The following is a 19,975-nucleotide window of genomic DNA, read 5'->3' on the forward strand; positions in this document are numbered from 1 at the left end:
AGCTTTGCCTAGGGTCAGGGAGGTGCAGATGGAGAGACTGTAGCAGGAAAAACCAACATGACCTCAGTGATGGGCTGGAGATGAGGGTGGTGGAGAGGTGATGGTCACACTTCTGGCCTCAATAGCTGAGCGGGTAGAGACGGAAACAGAGGAAGAAGGGCAGGTCTTGGCAGGGTCAGAGCAGAGAAGATCAACACGTTGGTTCTAGAAACATTGCATTTACTGTGTCTTTGAGATAGCTAAGAGGAGATGTCAAGTAAGGAGTCAGACAAATGGATTGAGAGTTAGAGGAGAGAGCTAAACTCGAGATACAATTCATGAGCAGCGGTATACCTGCAGGAACGAAGTTCTGGCTGTGGACAGAGAAGAGGCAGGGGCCTGGGGCCAGTCAGGACCTCCGAGTTCAATGCAGGGAAGAGGACCGTACAAGGGAGGGAGATGGGATGCAGTTGAGGCAGGAGGAAAAGCAAGACGGGGCTGGATGATGAGGCCATGAGAAGAAAGCCCGTCAGGAAGGAGGAGGGCCCCAGGCTCCCAGTGAAAGATGCTACTGGGAGGAAAGAGCCAAGAGGTCAGGGGTAGGCTTAGCAGAGCTGCTCAGGGAGCCACGGGGCCAGAAGTGAAGTAGGAGTGAGAGGAGTTGAGAAGCAGAAAGGAAGAGATGGAGGTGAAGGGCAGCAAAATGTGCCACCCAAAACAGGCCTCTTTGGCACAGGGGTTACTGTGAGCTGATTATTTTCAGAAACTACAGACACAGGAGAAGATCAGACAACAGAGGATAAGTAAGCCTTGTGTAAGGGGAGGGCCTGGGCCAGGAAGAGAGCCAGTAGGAGATAACTACGTGTTTACCAAACACTTTCACCTTCCCATGAATCACCTTTAAATGGATTATAATGTTCAGAGTGGAGCCTGGGAGAGTGAGACGACCAGAGAAGTGGAGCAGGGTCGTCTCACACTGCTGAGGGCCCACTATGCTTAACATGTCATCTTTCTCACCAAAGTAAGACAGGCCCATATTTCCTTACGTAAAAACCCTGGGGCCAGACTGGTTTTGAAATTCAGATTTTTGTTTCTAATTATATTTTAGAAGGCTAATATGGTGCTTATGCTACACAACTACATAACACTCCCGATGGGGTCTGGGGCAGCACCCTGTAATCAAACATGTTAGTATTTCTGCAGCAGAATATGAATATTCACACCAAGTGAATCAATAAAGACTATAAATAGCCTCACATCTGTTCAGGTCATTTTGCCACCAAATGAGTTCTGGGGGAAAGAAAAAAACAACTCTGTTTTTCAGGGCTATTTGGATGTTGCCATTGTGAATAAAGAAATAGGGGCCTATACATGCTCCTAAGAGAAATTTGAAGATTATTAAAAAAGGAGAACCAAATAATCATTGTCCCTCTGGGAAAGGACTTCTGTATGTCCCCTCTCTTGGGTGGGTTTTTTTTAATGATCCTCCCAGAAGGCTCCAGAAATGGGCAGAGGTCATAAATGACTTAAGCCTGGAAGGCATCCTGGCATTCACCTGTGTTCACGGATGTCAGTCAAGACAGTTCTGCCAATCAGCTGGAACCTGGCACTTCCCTCAGGCTAAAACCTGGACTAGTGGGAGGGCTCTGGGTAGTTTGGTGAGTTCCAACTACGAAGAAACACAAGATTTTGCGAGAGAGGGCAGACTGAGATGGACACCACTCTGGTCATGTTGTTGGCATGTTGAAAACTCTTCGATGGTTCCCCACTGTCTAATGGAAAATCTTTTCCACTCTATGTTCTGAACACTCTGCATGTAGCGGACTTACTCCTCTTCAAAACACCATAGTCTCATACCTCTGGCCTTTGCCCAGGCTGTTTCCTCTGCCTGGAACTCCCTTCCTCCCACTCACTTTCTGGTGAACTCCTATTTATTTCTCAAAACCCAGCACAGATGTCACCCCCTCTTTGAAGCTTTTCCTGACTGCCTCTGGCAGAGCTACTCGTGGTCCTTGGGCTCTCACAGCTCTTGTCAATACCTGCATTAGATTTATGTGTCTGTCTTCCTTTCAACACTGTGCTTCTTAGGGGTGGGCCCATCTGCCGTTCATCTTTGTACGAGCAGTGGCCAGCACACAGGAACAGTGAAGGCAAGAGAGAGACAGACAGACAAAGGCGGACCTGTTTCCCAGAGGTGAGCTGAGCGGGAAGGACCCCACAGGGGCCATGAAGTTGTACCAGCCTTTATGAGCTACCATGTGGTCTTCTAGGACAAGAAGATCCTTAGCACTTGTAACTTCTACTTTCTAAAGCATGGCTATTTTAACCCTGGCTTGCCTTCCTTTTCTCTTTCCTCTTCTTTTGAAATAATTATTTCCTTTTTGATCTGTTCAGTCATTACTGAAGTTTTTACAAAAAGGTCTGGACCATCTGTGAGACCCAAACATATGCCATCATTAGGATTTTCACCCCTCCCTAAACCTAAAACTAAGATGTGGATAAATTCCCTGGGCCCAGTCACTGTTCGGGGCCAGGTTTCAAAAAGGAGGCAGCTACCCCATGAAGGAGACCGTAGTCCGAAACTGCACCCTCCGAGCTGGCCCTGGAGCGGGGCGGGAGGTATTTCTCAGAGGACACAGTAGGATGGCTTTGCATGCAATGATTTTGGATGCAAACAAAAATTGTTTTTGTTTGTCTGTATGTTAAGATTGTATCTATTTGCTATTCTTCTTCTGTTTTAAAAAATTCTAGAACGTTTATTGTGAAATGTACAAAAGTGGAGAGGATAGTGTAGTGAGGTCCCAAGCATCCATCGCCCAGCGTTAACAATTATCAACACACGGCCGATCTTGCTTCCTCTATATCCCCACCTTTTCCTCTCAATGCTTAGATTATTTTGAAGCGAACTGACGAATCCAAATCTGACATTAACAAGGGGCCCAGGAAAGCATCTGCGAGTGCCAAAGCTTCACCTTGGAGGAGAAAAGTGCCCTGGGGGAGTGGTCCCTGGGTATCTCCCTTCCAGCCTGCAGGCCCTTGGAGGGGCATCCTTGAGATGCAGATGACCAGATGCCAAATGTTCATCTGGGGGTAAACTGAGTCAGGCTCCTTCTGTATTGAATGCCTGTTGTTGCTTGAGCTTAAAGTAGTTCTTTCAGGATTTCTGGGATGATGGTGCATGATTTCAGCAAGGTCATGATCATAACGTCAACAGAGGATGAAGCCATGGCCAGACCTCAGGAAGCTCAATGTCCTTTCCAGACATCAGCAGTGACTGCAGGAGGAGAGGTGGGAAATGGGCTTTCCTCACCAAAGACAAGGCTCGCACCCTCCTTGGGGTGCCCACCCTGAAACAGCAACAGCTTCCTGCCATTTCCTTGACACAATGGCTGAGTCACTTCCTAACACAGGGAACAAAGCGTTTCACGGCATTTGACTCAGCAGCATGAAGATGCTTTTTGAAACCACAAGCAGCTGCTGAGTGCCTAGTCTGAGCAGCTGCGTGACAGGAGCACACGCCCGTGCTTCTCAGCATTGCCAGGCACCTGCCGGTGCGAGAGCCAGACGGGGCCGCGACACCAGATGGCACTGGAGCACCGGGTTCCTGCTGCCTAAGAACAGTGTCACCTTCACAAGGGACGAGAATAATAACAGCTTACGCTGGCCGCGCGCTCTCTGTGCACCACGAGCAGTCCTGCACACTCTCCTGACAGTGCTGCAAAGGAGCTACCATGGTTCACCCCATCTTGCAGCTGAGGAAACTGAGGCTCTGAGAGGCTAAGGAACTTGCCCTCTGACTGCTGAGTGATGAGGATCTGGGATCTGAATCAGACCATCTGCTCTGGAGCCCACCCTCTGGTCACTGGCAGGCCTGCCCTCATCATCCTGCTGAGAAGCCTTAGTCTGACCGTGGGAGTCAGAGTTCCACACTAACCTCTACCCCCTGGCCTTCACAACTTACAGGGACCCCACTTCTCTTCTTAACGCACACCCTTGACCCTGTGGCCAGTCTGGCTTGCTGGTCAGGACCGCTCGCTCTTCTAGACCCCAAGGCAGCAAAGCGAGAGGGAGATGCCCGAAGCCCCCATGCAGCTCGGGGTGTGCTGGGCCCCACCCCAGAAGACTGGCATGACTTTCATCCTGACTTCAGGTGAAGGCTGTTTTCTGACACACCCTTGGTACCACTGGGCCTGGAGGTGGACAGGGTGCTGCCCGTTCCTCCAGGTCACTCGCCGTCATTCCACTGTGCACCATCTCTCTTTCCAACACTACTGCTGTCATAATTCTGGGCGATTTCAACACCTACATCAGTGTCCCTTCCAACAGTCTGCCTCTCTGTCCCTTTGCCTCCTCCCTTCTGCTATCTTGTCCTCCCCCACTCCTAGGTCATGTGTGGCCTTTGTCATAACTAATAGTTGTGCTCCAACTGTAATCTCAATGTTAAGGGTCCTGCAGTCCAAAGTACCCCATCCTTCTGGCTCGCTCCTTCTAGTATCTTGACTCCAAATATAACTCAACCCCACTGGGACCTGCCTCTGTTTCACTGCCCTCACCCCGTGTGTATCATAACCTCCCTTCCTAATGGGCTTAGTCAGTGGTCCTGTACACTCTCAGCTCCCCTGCCATCTCACTCCATCGTCACTGCTTGATAAACTCCTAACCCTGGTGACTCCACCCCTCCATCTACTCTGGGCCTTCCCCCAAGCAGCTAAACACAGCTGGAGAAGTCACACAACACACACTTTGGGACCCTGGACAAGTGGGACGTTGGACAAGTCATTTAACCTCTCGTTGCTTCAGTCTCCCCATGTGCAAAACGGCCATGATAGTAACACTACCTCCAGGGTCCTTATGAGAGTCAATGAGTGCATAGGGGTAGGTACGTATATGGGTGCCTGGCACATGGTCAGCACATCCATTGTAAAACACACAATTGTTTTAAGTACCTCACTGACTGTGGGAAACAGCCTGCTCTCAGAGATGTTGAAACGTGAAGAAGTGACCACCTTGGAACTGGCAAAGCGTTAGCTGTGACCATGCAGGCCAAGGTCACCCCTGACCCCCAGTGTGACTTCGTGCTGCTCCCATCCACACATCCCCACCTCTTCACAATTCCTTCAGGCTCACTCCTCATGAGGCCCCAAACCCTCCTCCACCATCCTTACCCTCAGCTGATGACCTTGCTGCCTACTTCACAGAGAAAAACGACACCCTCGGGAGAGAACTCCTGCAACGAGAAGCTCCTCGCCACAGCTCCTCAGCTGCCAGCATCTGTGCCCACAGGCTGGCCCATCCTCTGTTCCTGTGGGGACAGCATGCGCTCCTAAGATCAACTCCTCTGCATGGGCACTGGGTCCCAGCCTTCTGCTTATTCAAGGACTTTGGTTCCCTCCTCTCCAATAGCATCGATTTCCCCCTTTATTGGATTTTTTTAAGTGTACAATTCAGCAGTTTTTAGCATAGTACAGAGTTGTGTAGCCATTACCACAATCAATTTTAGAACAACTTCATCACCCCAAAAAGAAAGTCATTTAATACTCATTAATAGTCAATCCCCATTTCTGCCCCAACCTCCCCACAAGCCCAGCCCTAAGCAGCCACTAAATTACTTTCTGTCTCTACAGATTCACCTGTTATGGACATTCCATGTAAATGGAATCAGACAATATGTGGTCTTTTGTGACTGGTTTCTTTCACTTAGCTTAATGTTTTCAAGGTTCATCCATGTTGTAGCATGTGTCAGTACTTCATTCATTTGTACGGCCAGATAATATTCCATTGTATAAATATACTACCTTTTATTTTTCCATTAATCAGTTGATGGACATTTGAGTTGCGTCTACTTTTTGGCTCTTCTGAATAATGCTGCTATGAACACTCGTGTAAAGGTTTTGTGTGACATACGTTTTCGCTTCTCTTGGATATGTGCCTAGGAGTGGAATTGCTGGGTCATATGCTAACTCTGACTAACGTTTTGAGGACTTGCCAGACTGGTTTCCAAAGCCGCTGCACCATTTTACATTCCCACTAGCAGTGTATGATGGATTATTTTTATCATCATATAAAATTCTGAAATAACACCCTCGATCCGCTGGCCATCTCCAGTTACCACCGCATCTCTTATTTCTCTCCTCCCATTTACAGTAAAACTCCTGAATATAAGTGGTCTCTACTACTTATCTCAAATCCTTACCTCCCATTTTCCCTTGAACTCGTTCCTATTAGACTTTGCCCCCAGCACTCCACCAAAACACCTCTTGTCCAGGTCACCAGTGACCCCTCTGTTGCCTCATCACTTGACCTCTCAGCAGCCTTGGACATGGCTGACCATTCCCTCCTTCTTAAAGCATTTTCTCCATTTTGCCTCCTGGGATGGACACCTCTCTCTCTCTCTCTCTCTCTTTCTTCTCCTCCTCCCTCGTTGGCTCTCTCTCTTCCAACCTCTAAACGCTGGGCCCCAATGCTCAGTCCTCTTCACTGACTATGCTCACTCTCCAGGTGACTGTAACCAGTCCATGGCTTGAAATACTCTGATTCCCAAATTTATATGTCCACCCGACCTCTATCTATCCAACCACCTACTCAACATCTCCACTCAGATATCTATTAGACATTTTAGACCTGCCATGTTCAAAACAGAACTCTTGGTGTTCCTCACCAAACCTGCTCCTCCCTGTCTTCCTCCATCTCCCTAAACGTCAACTCCATCCTTCTAGTTGCTCAGGCAAAAGGCCTTGGCATCATCCTTGACCCCTTTCTCTCACACCTCACATCCAATCCGACAGAAAATCCCATTGACTCTACTTCTTAAACATATCCTCAATCTGACCACTTCTCATCACTGCCATTGCTGTTACCTGGGCTCCAACCACAGTCACCTCTCACCTGGATGAATTCACCTGGCTGAGGCCTTCTAGCATGTCTCCCTGTTCTGCCCTTGGCCCCTCAGATTCTCTGTGGCAGCCAGAATGGTCCTTCAAAGATAGAAGTCAGATCATGTCATTCTTCTGCTTGAAACTCTACAATGGCTCCCATTTCACCTAGTGTAAACATGTAAGTCCTTACCAGGTCCACAAGACCACCATGATCTGGCTCCCCACTGCCCCTTGACCACCTACCTCTCTCCCATCCCCTTCCAGCCACACTAGCCTCCTTGAATATGCCAGACCTATCCAATCTCAAGGGATTTTCATTTATTTTTCCCTCTGTTTGGGATGGAATGTGCTACCTCCAAATGTCCATGTGGCCTGCTCCCTCACCTCCTCAGGTCTTCACTCACATGTCACCTTTTCAGGGATGCCCTTTTTGATCACACTAGCTAAAGTCACTCCTTTCCCCAACACCCCTAATCCTTCTTTCAACACCATCTAACAACTCTTTTACTTTATGCTGTCTGTCTCCCTCCCCTAAAACACAAGCTCCATGAGGGCTGGGAAGTTTGTCTGCTTTGTTCACTGCTGGATCCCAGGACCCAAGACAGTGCCCAGAATATCACGGGCATTCAGTGAACCTTTGCTGAATGAAGGAATAAATGAAAGATGGTCATTTGGGTTGTTTCAACCTTTTCTTACTAAAACATGCTGTAATGACCAATATTGTGCACAAATCATTTTGCTTGTGTGTGAGTACATTTGTGGGACAAATACCCAGAATGGAATTGCTGGGCTGAAGGACATGAACAGTTGTAATTTTAATAAACATCCCTGGAAGTTTGGTGGTTAGAAATGTACCACTTTGTGTTGAGTAAATCACATGATTAATTGCACAGCACCCCATACTTACTTGAGTTTTTTAACTGGATGTAACGAAAGTAACCAAGAGAGGTAGTATCCAAGAAATTCAAGAAATTCATTAGCTATTCACATGAGTTACTGTCCCATCAAAGATGCTAGTGGGCCATCACAGTATCCTGGCCACAATGCATTTGCCACACTCAGTAACTGAAAGTCCAAGTCCTACATTTTGGATTATTTCTGATGTTGGAAGACTTTATAGAAGTGAATACCTTCCAGGTCATTTAGCATATCCATGGAGAGCCCATGCTTCTTTGAGGTGGATTCTGAGATGCCCTGGCCAAAAGTCTTCTTGGCTCTGCCACAGCTGCCAAATGGCATGACCCCTGAGGATGTCATTCACATTGTGGCCAGTATAAATGGAGCAGTGCACAGCCTAGGCAGCTGTATGCAATGACCCTGGCACTCTATAGCACCATTCTAAGGATAGAACTTGAAATGGTTCCAGGGTTCCTCATATCTCATCAATCCTGTGCTGGAACAGTCACAGCTCTGCAACAGTAGTCTGCCATGTGTGGACTGTCAGATGATTGTTTCGGGGAGTGGGTCCACCCTTGTTGCAGATGACTTGGAGAGATTTGTAAACAGGCACCTCACCTCGACCATCTCTATTAGCCTTACGTGCCTCAAAGAGACAGTGGCACAGGCTGTGAAGGGGATCCTTGATGGAGGAGTTTGGCCTCCCCTTCCCTGCTCAACACATCCCTCCAGGGTCAAGGGCAGGAGCTGCCCCATAGAATTGCTCAGTGGACAAGGTCTCAAGATGAGCCTCACAGGTTCTATCCAGATGGCAAGTCACAAGAGCTGGATGGATCAGGGGCCACATCTGCTGGGTTTTGGTGACCTGGCTCCTCTGGGGCCTTCTGGATTGATTTCTTTAATGTTCACCTCATGAAGGGTCTGACCACTGAAAATTCTAAAATGTAATCACACTGTTTCCTGAACATCAAGGAAACGGTTTTAGAAAGGAGCACCCCCCTCCATTGTTCAAAGTGCACATCACCCATATTGCATCCATCTGACTGGCAAATGTTGCAGTCTAACAAATGTGAACAACAGAGACTCTTATATACAACTGGTGGGAGTGTTAATAGATGCAACCATCTTGGAGAGCAATTAGACCAAAATCTAGTAAAACTGAAGATATGCATACCCTTTCAGACAGTAATTCCACTCCTACCCATATATACACTAGAGAAACTTGTGCCCATGAAAACCTGTGTAATAATGTTTACTCTTGTACTATTAGCAACGGTGAAAACTGGAAACAATTTAAATGATCATCAACTAGAAAATTAATAAATATTAGTTTAGTACTACTATGGAATAGTACACAGCAGTGAAAACGGATGTGCTAGAGCTACATATATCATTATAGATAAACCTCAAAAAACAGTGTTGAGTAAAATTAAAAGCAAGGTGCAGAAGGTTGCATATAACATGACGACATTTATGTAAAGTTGAAAAGTATGCACAAATGCTAGATGTTGTTGACAGATACACATATATATACAAATTTTTAAAAATGTATTAGCAGGATAAATCCCAAATTCAGGATAGTGGTTATCCTTGGGGAGGAAGGGATCAGGGCAGGCTATACAGGCAGTTTTATGGCGTCTGTAATATTTTGTTTCTCAAGAATGTTTACTATAGTTCAGTCAAGAAGGTGGTGTAGGCAGACTCTAAACTCACCTCCTCCCAAGGACACAACCAATTTACAACTACACTTGGAACAATTGCTCCTGAGAGAGAACTTAAAACTGGGTAGAAAGAACTCCAACAACAAGGGACAGTGCTGACTGAGGTGGAAGAGGCAGAAATTCCCTTCTGGAGAGAAAAAAAAGCCACCTTCACAAGCCGTGGTGCTTCATGGCTGGCCAGGAGCAATCCTAAGGTAGGCAGCCTTCCCTGGAGGAGCAGGGAACCTGAGTGGGGGAGGGTTACCACTATAAGCATCTTTTGGACTCAGCACACCTGAGACGAGTGGCATAATATCCGGCTTTGCTGGCTACTAACAACAATGGGGAATACCCCCAGAAAAGCTATTGGACATAAGAGGATAAAAGCCAGCTTTTAAAGGGCACATACACAAATTCATCCATTTCAGAAAGCAACCTAAAATCACCAGAAAGAAAAGTGCATGGTCCTTTAGTGGAAAGAGACTCAACTGATAGACTGTGGGTGCACCTTGGTGAGAGGTGAGACCTCCCCAGGCTGAGACCACCTCCCCAGGGACTGAAACAATGATGGCAGCCATTATTGTGACCTAGTACAGACATGCTGACACAGCTGCTGGCAGATGCCATTGGAGTTCTTCCACTGGCCTGTTAGCCCAGGGTCTGCCACACCCACTAAAGCACTGACTTAATTCAGCTCAGCCAGAGTAGGCAGCCCACCCTAGGGACTGGCCCTATCCAACAGCAAGCCCTCATGCAACTCGTGGGCCTACATAGGCTGGGTGCCTGATCCTCTGCAGGCAGGCAAGTGGGTCTGCCTCTGAGGAGCATGGCGTATGTGAAGAGTGGGTAGAGTGTGTGTGGCATTGGGAGACTGTGTGGGGCCTCTGCAATGGGGCAACTGGGTCTGCTTCAGGGAGTTGGAGCTTGCACACAGGGCAGGACTGTGTTGACAGTGTGTGTGGCCCTGTGGCCAGTAGGGCTTGTCAGCTGAAGAAGACTTGTCCTCCTCAAACAGCCCCATAGGGGATTGGCCCCACTTTCCAAAGCCTGAAACAATTGGGTGCTCCCATGCCTCAAGCCAGCCCCACTCAACTGCAATCCTGAGAGAGCTGAAAAGAGCCTTGCAGGCTGAAGGCCTACAGCAATTGTAAGCCCTTGAGCCTAGCAGCCAGCCACGCTGGGGGGCTACTCACAGAAAAACTGCAACAGGGATGTGCTATTAGATCTTGCAGCAAACTGTACTGGGAATCCCCACACCTGATAAAGTGACTGAAGGGTCCATAGCAGCCACACACAGCTGAGCATTACAACCAGCTGGCCAGAGGGACAGCCTCGCCTCCCTGGGCACCTGCAGCAAGAGCAACACTGCCACAAGAGAAGGACACACATAGCCCACACAGAGGACACTCCTGGAACATTTGGAACTAGTGACAAGAGGGAAGCACACTGCTGGGCCTCATAAAGCATCTCTTACATAAGTCCAACTTTCCAAGATCAGGAGATGTAGCTGATGTACCTAATACATAGATATAAACACAGAGAAAGAGACAAAATGAGGAGGCAAAGGAATACATTCCAAGTAAGGGAAAAAGACAAAACTCCAGAAAAAGAACTAAATGAAAGAGAAATAAACAATCTACCTGACAAAGAGTTCAAACAAAAAGTCATAAGGATGCTCACTGATCTTGGGAGAAGAATAGATGAACTCAGTGAGATCTTCAACAAAGAACTGGAAAATATAGACAAGAACCAATCAGAAATGAAGAATACAGTACTGGAAATGAAAAATTCCCTGGAGAGACTCAAATGCAGAGTAGATGACACAGAAGAACAGATCAGTGAGCTGGATGAAAGACTAGAGGAAATCACCCAAGCTCAACAGATAAAAGAAAAAAGAATTAAAAAGGACAAGAACAGTCTAAGGGACCTCTGGGACACCATCAAGCACACTCACATTCATATTATAGGTGTCCCAGAAGGAGAAGAGAGAGACAAAGGGCCAGGAAACCTATTTGAAGAAATAATAGCTGAAAACTTTCCTAACCTAAGGAAGGAAACAGACATCTAGGTACAGGAAGCATAGACAGCACCAAACAAGATAAACCAAAAGAGGCCCACACCAAGATACATTATAATTAAAATATCAAGAATTAAAGATAAAGAGAGAATTCTAAAAGCTGCAACAGAAAGGCAACAAGTTACATACAAAGGAAACCCCATAAGGCTATCAGCTGACTTCTCAGCAGAAACCTTACAGGCTAGAAGGGAGTGACATGATATATTTAGAGTGCTGAAAGGAAAAAACCTACAGCCAAGAATACTCTACCTGGCAAGGTTATCATTCAGAATGGAAGGCGAGATAAAGAGATGACCAGACAAACAAATATTAAAGGAGTTTATCACCAAGAAACCAGTCTTACAAGAAATACTAAAGGGACTTATTTAAGTGGGAAAGAGAAGACCATAAGCAGGAATAAGAAAATTATGACCAAAAAAAAGTAATAAAATCACTGGTAAAGGCAAAAATACAGTAAAGGTAGCAGATCAACCACCTATGAAGATAATATGAAGGTCAAAAGGCAAAAGTACTAAAATTACCTATTTCCATGATAAGAGGGTAACAGATACACACACACACACAAAAGGTTAGATATGATATCAAAAACATAAAATGTGGGAGGAGGAGAGTAAAAGACTAGAGCTTTTAGAAAGAGGTCAAACTAAAGAGACTGTCAACTTAATATAGATTGCTATATATGTAGGTTATTATATATGAACTTCATGGTAATCGCAAACCAGAAACCTATAATAAATACACAAAAAATTAAGAGAGAGGAAGCCAAACATAACACTAAAGAAAGCCATCAAACCACAAGAGAAGAGAGGAAGAAAAGAAGAAAGGAACAGAGAACTACTAAAACAGCCAGAAAAAAAGTAACAAAATGACAATAAGTACATACTTATTAATAGCTACTTTGAATGTCAGTGGACTAAATGCTCCAATCAAAAGACATAGGGTGGCTAATTGGATTAAAAAAAACGAGACCCATATATATGCTGCATACAAGAGACACACTTCAGACTCAAAGACACTCACAAACTGAAAGTGAAGCGATAGAAAAAGATACTCCATGAAAATGGCAATGAAAAGAAAGCTGGGGTAGCAATACTTATATCAGACAAAATAGACTTTAAAACAAAAACTGTAACAAGAGAAAAGCAGGGCACTGCATAATGATAAAGGGAACAATCCAACAGAGGATTTAACTTGTATATATCTAGGCACCCAATATAGGAGCACCTAAATATATAAAGTAATTATTAACAGGCATAAAAGGAGAAATAGACAGTAACACAATAGTAATAGGGGACTTTAGCACTCCACTTACACCAATGGATAGATCATCCAAACAGAAGATCAATAAGGAAACATTGACCTTAAATGACATATTAGACCAGATGGACTTAGTAGATATATACAGAATATTCCATCCAAAAACCACAGAATACACATTCTTTTCAAATGCCCATGGAACATTCTCCAGGATTGATCACATATTAGGCCACAAAACTAGTTTCAGTACATTTAAGAAGATTGAAATAATACCAAGCATCTTTTCTGACCATAGCAGTAAGAGACTAGAAATCAACTACAGGAAGAAAATCAGAAAAGCAACAAATAGGTGGAGATTAAACAAAATGCTATTGAACAATGATTGAACAAATCAAAGGAGAAATCAAAAAATACCTGGAGACAAATGAAAAAGAAAATACAACATGCCAAAATTTATGGGATACAGTAAAAGCAGTTCTAAAAGTTGTTCTATAAACTTCTCATAGCAATACAGGCCTACCTCAACAAACAAGAAAAATCACAAATAAACACTCTGATGGTGCACCTAAAGGAACTGGAAAAAGAAGAACAAACAAAGCCCAAAATCAGTAGAAGGAAGAAGATAATAAAAATCAGAGCAGAAATAAATGAAACAGACACTGAAAAAAACCAATAAAACCAAGAGCTGGCTCTTTGAAAAGATAAACAAAATTGACAAACCTTTAGCAAGACTCACCAAGAAAAAAAGAGAGAGGGCTTCAATAAATAAAATCAGAAATGAAAGAGGAGAAATTACAATGGACATGTCAGAAATACAAAACATTATAAGAAAATACTATGAAAAGCTATATGCCAACAAATTGGATAATCTAGAAGAAATGGATAAATTCTTAGAATGATACAACCTTCCAAAACTGAATCAAGAAGAAATAGAGAATTTGAATAGACCAATCACCAGTAAGGAGATTGAAACAATAATCAAAAACCTCCCAAAAAATAAAAGTCCAGGGGCTGGCCCAGTGGTGCAGCAGTTAAGTGTGTACATTCCACTTCTTGGTGGCCTGGGGTTTGCCGGTTTGGATCCTGGGTGCAGACATGGCACCGCTTAGCAAAAGCCATGCTGTTGTAGGCATCCCATGTATAAAGTAGAGGAAGATGGGCATGGATGTTAGCTCGGGGCCAGTCTTCCTCAGCAAAAAAAAAGAGGAGGATTGGCAGTAGTTAGCTCAGGGCTAATCTTCCTCAAAAAATAAATAAATAAATAAAATAAAAGTCCAGGACCAGATGGCTTCCCTGGTGAATTCTACCAAACATTCAAAGGAGACTTAATACCTATCCTTCTCAAACTGTTCCAAAAAATTGAAGAGGAGGGGAGGCTTCCTTACTCATTCTACAAAGCCAACATTATCCTGATACCAAAACTAGACAAGTACAGCACAAAAAAAGAAAATTACAGCCCAATACCACTGATGAACATTGATGCAATAATCCTCAACCAAATACTCGCAAATCAAATACAATAATACATTAAAAAAATCATACACCATGGTCAAGTGGGATTTATCCCAGGGATGCAGGGATGTTCAACATGAGCAAATCAATCAATGTGATATATCACATTAACAAAATGAAGAATAAAAATCACATAATCATCTCAACAGACCAGAGAAAGCATTTACCAACATAAGGCATCCGTTTATGATAAAAACTCTGAATAAAACAGGTATAGAAGGAAAATACCTCAACATAATAAAGGCCATATATGACAAACCCACAGCTAATATCATTCTCAATGGAGAAAAACTGAAAGCTATCCCTTTAAGAACAGGAACCAGACTAGGATGCCCACCTTCACCACTCTTGTTTAACATAGCATTGGAAGTCCTAGCCAGAGTAGTCAGTCAAGAAAAAGAAATAAAAGGGATCCGGGAAGAAGTGAAACTGTCACTATTTGCAGATAACATGATTTTCTATGTAGAAAACTCTAAAGAATCCACCAAAAAACTTTTAGAAATAATAAATGAATACAGTAAAGTTGCAGGATACAAAATCAACATACAAAAGTAAGTTGCATTTCTATACAATAACAAGGAAGTAGCAGAAAGAGAAATTAAGAGTACAATTCCATTTACTAATGCAACAAAAAAGAAAAAAATACCTAAGAATAAACTTAACCAAAGAGGTGAAAGATCTATACACTGAAAACTATAAAACAGTTTCTGTAGAAAGAAACTGAAGAAGACACAAAAAAATGGAAAGATATTCCATGCTCTTGGATCAGAAGAATTAACATCATTAAAATGTCCATACTACCTAAAGCAATCTATAGATTCAATGCAATCCATATCAAAATTCCAACGACATTTTCCACAGAAATAAAACAAAGAATTGTAAAATTTATATGGAACAAAAAAAAAGACCCCGAATACCCAAAGGAATTCTGAGACAAAAGAACCAAGCTGGACATATCACATTCCCTGATTTCAAAATATACTACAAAGCTATAGTAATCAAAACAGCATGGTACTGGTACAAAAACAGACACACAGAGCAATGTAACAGAATTGAGAGCCCAGAAATAAACCCACACATCTATGGACAGCTAATTTTTGACAAGGTAGCCAAGAACACACAATGGAGAAAGTAAAGTCTCTTCAATAAATGGTGTTGGGAAAACTGGACAGCCACATGCAAAAGAGTGAAAGTAGATCACTATCCTACACCATACACAAAAATTAACTCAAAATGGATTAAAGACTTGAATGGAAGACCTGAAACCGTGAAACTTCTAGAAGAAAACATAGGCAGTACACTCTTCGACATTGTTCTTAGCAGCATATTTTCAAGTACCATGTCTGATCGGGCAAGGGAAACAATAGAGAAAAATAAACAAAATGGGACTACATCTAACTAAAAACCTTCTGCACAGTAAAGGAAGCCATCAACAAATGAAAAAACCTAACAAATTGGAGAAGATATTTGCAAACCACATATCTGATAAGGGGGTTAATATCCAAAATACATAAAGAACTCATATATCTCAACAACAAAAAAACTAACAACTCAGTTAAAAAATGGGAAAAAGATCTGAACAGACATTTCTCCAAAGAAGATATGTAGATGGCCAACGGGTACGTGAAAAGATGTTCAATATCATTAGCTATCAGAGAAATGCAAATCAAAACTACAATGAGATATCATCTCACTCCCATCAGAATGGCTGCAATTAAAAAGACAGGAAACAATAAGTGTTGGAAAGGATGTGGAGAGAAGAGAACCTTCATACGCTGCTGGTGGGAGTGCAAACTGGTGCAGCCACTACGGAAAACAGTATGGACATTCCTAAAAAAATTAAGAACGGAACTACCATACAATCCAGCTATTGCACTGCTGGGTATTTATCCAAAGAACATGAAAACACAAATGCATAAAGATACATGCACCCCTATGTTCAATGCAGCATTATTCACAATAGCCAAGACTTGGAAGCAACCTAGGTACCCATCAAGGGACGGATGGATAAAGAAGATGTGGTATATATACACAATGGAATACTACTCAGCCAAAAGAAGCGATGCAATCCATAAGAAATGATGAAATCCAGCCATTTGTGACAACATAGATGGACCTTGAGGGTATTATGCTAAGTGAAATCAGTCAGAGGGAGAAAGTCAAATACCATATGATCTCACTCATAAGTAGAAGATAAAAACAACAAACAATCACATAGAGACAGAGATTAGATTGGTGGTTACCAGAGGGGAAGGAGGGAGAGAGGAGAGCGAAAGCGGTGATTAGGCACATGTGTGTGGTGATGGCTTGTAATTAGACTTTGGGTGGTGAACATGATGTAATCTACACAGAAATCGAAATATAATGACGTACATCTGAAATTTATATAGTGTTATAAACCAATGTTACCACAACAAAAAAAAAAGGAATGTTTACTGTATTATTATATATGCTTGTTTCTATGCCTGAGATATTTCATAGTTGAAAAGACATTTTAAAGAGTGTCTGAATCAAATGCGGAGCAGTGTTGTGCCTGCTGGGACTGGTAGCCAATCTCGTGGATCAGTTCCACTTGCTTCCGGAGTTACAATCCAGGCTCTCTTACCACCACCAAGGGGCCCATCTGGAGACCTGCGTGAATCTCCACTTTTATGCGCATCTCCAGAGTATATAATTTCCTCATAAAGTTCAGTAAAGTCTAACTGAAAGACTCAGTGACTGCATCAGACTGATCATGATTCTAGAAATACAGCTGAAGTAATTCATAAAAACAGATGGCTTTCTTCTCACAGCCATTTTCCCCCAAAGAAACCAGGTTTGCATTTCTTTCTTCTTTGTCAGACATCTCATGTTCACAACCACCCCACGCCAGGCACGTGGCTCGGGAGTCACACCCGTGCCTCAGGAGATTCTCTAAGCGTTTCATGAAGTGGACCTCCGCGATTGCTCACGTAGAAACCTCAGAGCTTTTATCCAAGAAAACCCAGGGCTGATTTATGCCTCATCTGGGGGAGGTGGAGTGGTGTGTGTCTTGCCCATTGCTACCCCGGAACACCAGGAGCTGCTCACAGCTGCAGAGCAGAGGAGTCAGGAGGAAATGGGGATTTCAAGCCCCACTAGCTCTGGACTCTCCTCCCTGTGTCATCTGTATGAACTTCCTCTGTAGGTGTGAGTGTGTGCGTACACGCACAAGATGGCACTACTCAGGGCCGAGGTCGCAGGCCTCAGCGGGCGGAGTTCTGACCCATGCCCGCAGACTGGAATCTCACCAGGCCCCTGCTTGTGGCTCAGTGATCAGCTGGCACGTGGAGGTGGGCTTCAGCCTGCCCAGCTGGGGTTACTAACGTACACTGCTTGGGGCACTTTGAAGGGAATCCCAACCTGCATTAGAAATTTTCTTCTTTCTCAGTGGACTGGCTCATGCCAGCAGTGCCCAGTGGTCTGAGCGGAAACAGAGAGGCAGGGCCACAAGGTGGGCGAAGACCCCTGGTAGGAACCTGGGTGTATCCTTCAGGAGCCTGTGCCCCGCTGCCCCTTGTCAAACTGCACAGTGGTCCTGCCCGGCCCCCACTGGCCACAGGGAGGACTGCATGAGAGGAGATATGGGTGGATTCGGGAAGGTAAAGTCACTACCCACGGGGTCTACTATCTTTAATACAGTAGTGACCTCGTTCCCCTGATTTGGGTACAAGCTGGGTCCCGGGGAGCTTTCTCCCTTTAGGCCTCTTCTTGGTTCCTGCTGTCACAAATCCATTCAACGAAACCCCCTCCTCTCTGCCCCCATGCCACCCCCAAACCCGACTTGCCCCATTGCCTCCAGCTCGCCCTGTGCTTTTCCATTCCCTTGGGTTCCCTTTGATGGCAATGTCCTCCTGCCACCCACTGAACTTCTACCTGCTCCCTAAACTCGTTTCAGAGGTTATCTCCTCCCTGAAGCTTCTTTTGATTTCACCCAAATTGATGTGACTTCCCTCTCCTTGGAACCTTGAGGGCAGGGCTCCCTTCCCTGGGGCCTCCCTCCAGGGCCTGACACCAGGCCTGACACTCAGCAGTTCCTCAGTGAGTGTTAAATTGCACGAAGCAGACCAGGCTCAGTGGAGCTGTTGGTGTCCCCCAGCTGCAGGAGCCCCAGACCCTTACCTTGGGAGTGAACATGTGTAGGATGCCATCGATGGCTCCTCGCAGCAGCAGCCCCCGGACCAGGAAGCAGGCCAGCACCACGTAGGGGAAGAGGGAGCTGAAATACATCACCTGCAGAGAGAACAGGGACCCACCGTGGGGCAGAGCCCCTCCTGCAGCTCGTTCCCCCTCCCTGCGCACAGCTGGGGCACAGGAGCCTCCTCTGATGGCAGCAGAAAGCAGAGCCCTGGAACCCATGGGCATAGGGCCAAACCCACCACACGTCTGGCAATGAGCCAAGACAGAAACAGGAGCGCAGACAAGCTGGAGTCAGCATGGCTGTGCCTGGGGCTTGTTTCCTTCTTTCAAGGGTTGGCGGGGCTGGGTCTGTGGCCTCCCCACCCCAAGAACTGCCAAGGGGGCGGGAACCCTTTGCTCTCCCCTCCTCATTTTTCCATGTCTCATGCCTGCTTTTCTGTCCCCGACTCCCGTGGACCCCCTCAGAGCTCCCCTGTCCTTAGAGCTCCTTTGACAGAAGGCATCCAGGAAGTCACAGACACGGCTCTCAAGCAAAAACATCAGAAGAAGGCCTTGCCTCTTGTGCTTATAAATCCTGTGCTACTTTCTAGCACATGTTTCTCGCACATTCTATATATCCCCACGAGCCTGGCACAGAGCCTCACACAAAGGAGGTGCTCACAAAATGTGTGCTGCCCTGAAACAAATCGAGAAGGCTGTGTGGGCAGAATGGCATGAGGGTTAAGAGCATGCGTGTCTGGAGCTAGACCGCCTGAGATCCGATCCTGGCTCTACCGTTTACCAGCCATGTGACCTCGGGCTGTTTACCTAACCTCAGCATGCCTCCATTGCCTCATCTATAAAACCGGTACAACGGTTCCTAACTGAAGGTTGTTGTGGACCAAATGCATTCACACAAGGGCAGCACCTGATAAGTGCCACGGAGTGCCAGCTACCATTCTGGCCTTGGAGAGGGAAGAGGCGGCGCCTGAGACCACTCTCCCTTTCCAGCTTTTAGCTTCCTTGCTCACAAAGTCCAGTAAAGAAACTGGGGTCTCAGCAGACAGCAGGGTTCCAGTTCCAGCCCTGGGACTGACTGACTGCATGATCTCAGGCAAGGGGCTTTCCCCTCTCTGGGCCTCAGTTTTCCCATCTGTGAAATGAGCAGATTGAACTACGGGACCTCTAACGTCCTTTCCAGCCCTGGCAGTCCAGGAATACTGACAGGTGACAAAGAAGAAAGGGCCCTTACCTGAAGGGGACTTGAAGTGCTGGGAGAAGGTGTGTGGGTCCTGGCTGGTCTGCACGCTCAGAGATGGGTGTGGAGCCGCCCACAGAGGCCTCCAAGGCCCCTTCACTCACAGCACCCACCTGCTCAAAGAGCCCTTTAGCTGTAGACACGGTGAGCTGCTGGTTTCACCAAAAACTGCTCAGAGCAGGCTCTTCTAGGGCTATTGCTTGGGAACCCAAGGGGCTAGGATGTAGACAAACGTCCCTGGGTCAGCGCTCCTGGTTTTCCTTCTCTAAAGTTTGCAGAGCCT

At 45.4% G+C, this 19,975-nt stretch overlaps 1 protein-coding gene across 4 annotated transcripts in view; it reads right to left on the reverse strand.

Annotated features, from left to right (window-relative positions):
* The window catches only part of SLC6A17 (solute carrier family 6 member 17), a 58,023-nt gene that overhangs the window by 12,239 nt on the left and 25,809 nt on the right, over positions 1–19,975 (reverse strand). For all 4 annotated transcript variants that reach the window (XM_014740231.3, XM_070267234.1, XM_014740232.3 and 1 more), the window contains one exon: positions 18,438–18,548. In XM_014740231.3, the coding sequence (XP_014595717.1) occupies positions 18,438–18,548 (111 nt within the window). The remainder of the gene's footprint in view (positions 1–18,437; positions 18,549–19,975) is intronic.

This window comes from Equus caballus, chromosome 5 (assembly GCF_041296265.1).
Source record: "Equus caballus isolate H_3958 breed thoroughbred chromosome 5, TB-T2T, whole genome shotgun sequence".
Lineage (NCBI taxonomy): Eukaryota > Metazoa > Chordata > Mammalia > Perissodactyla > Equidae > Equus > Equus caballus.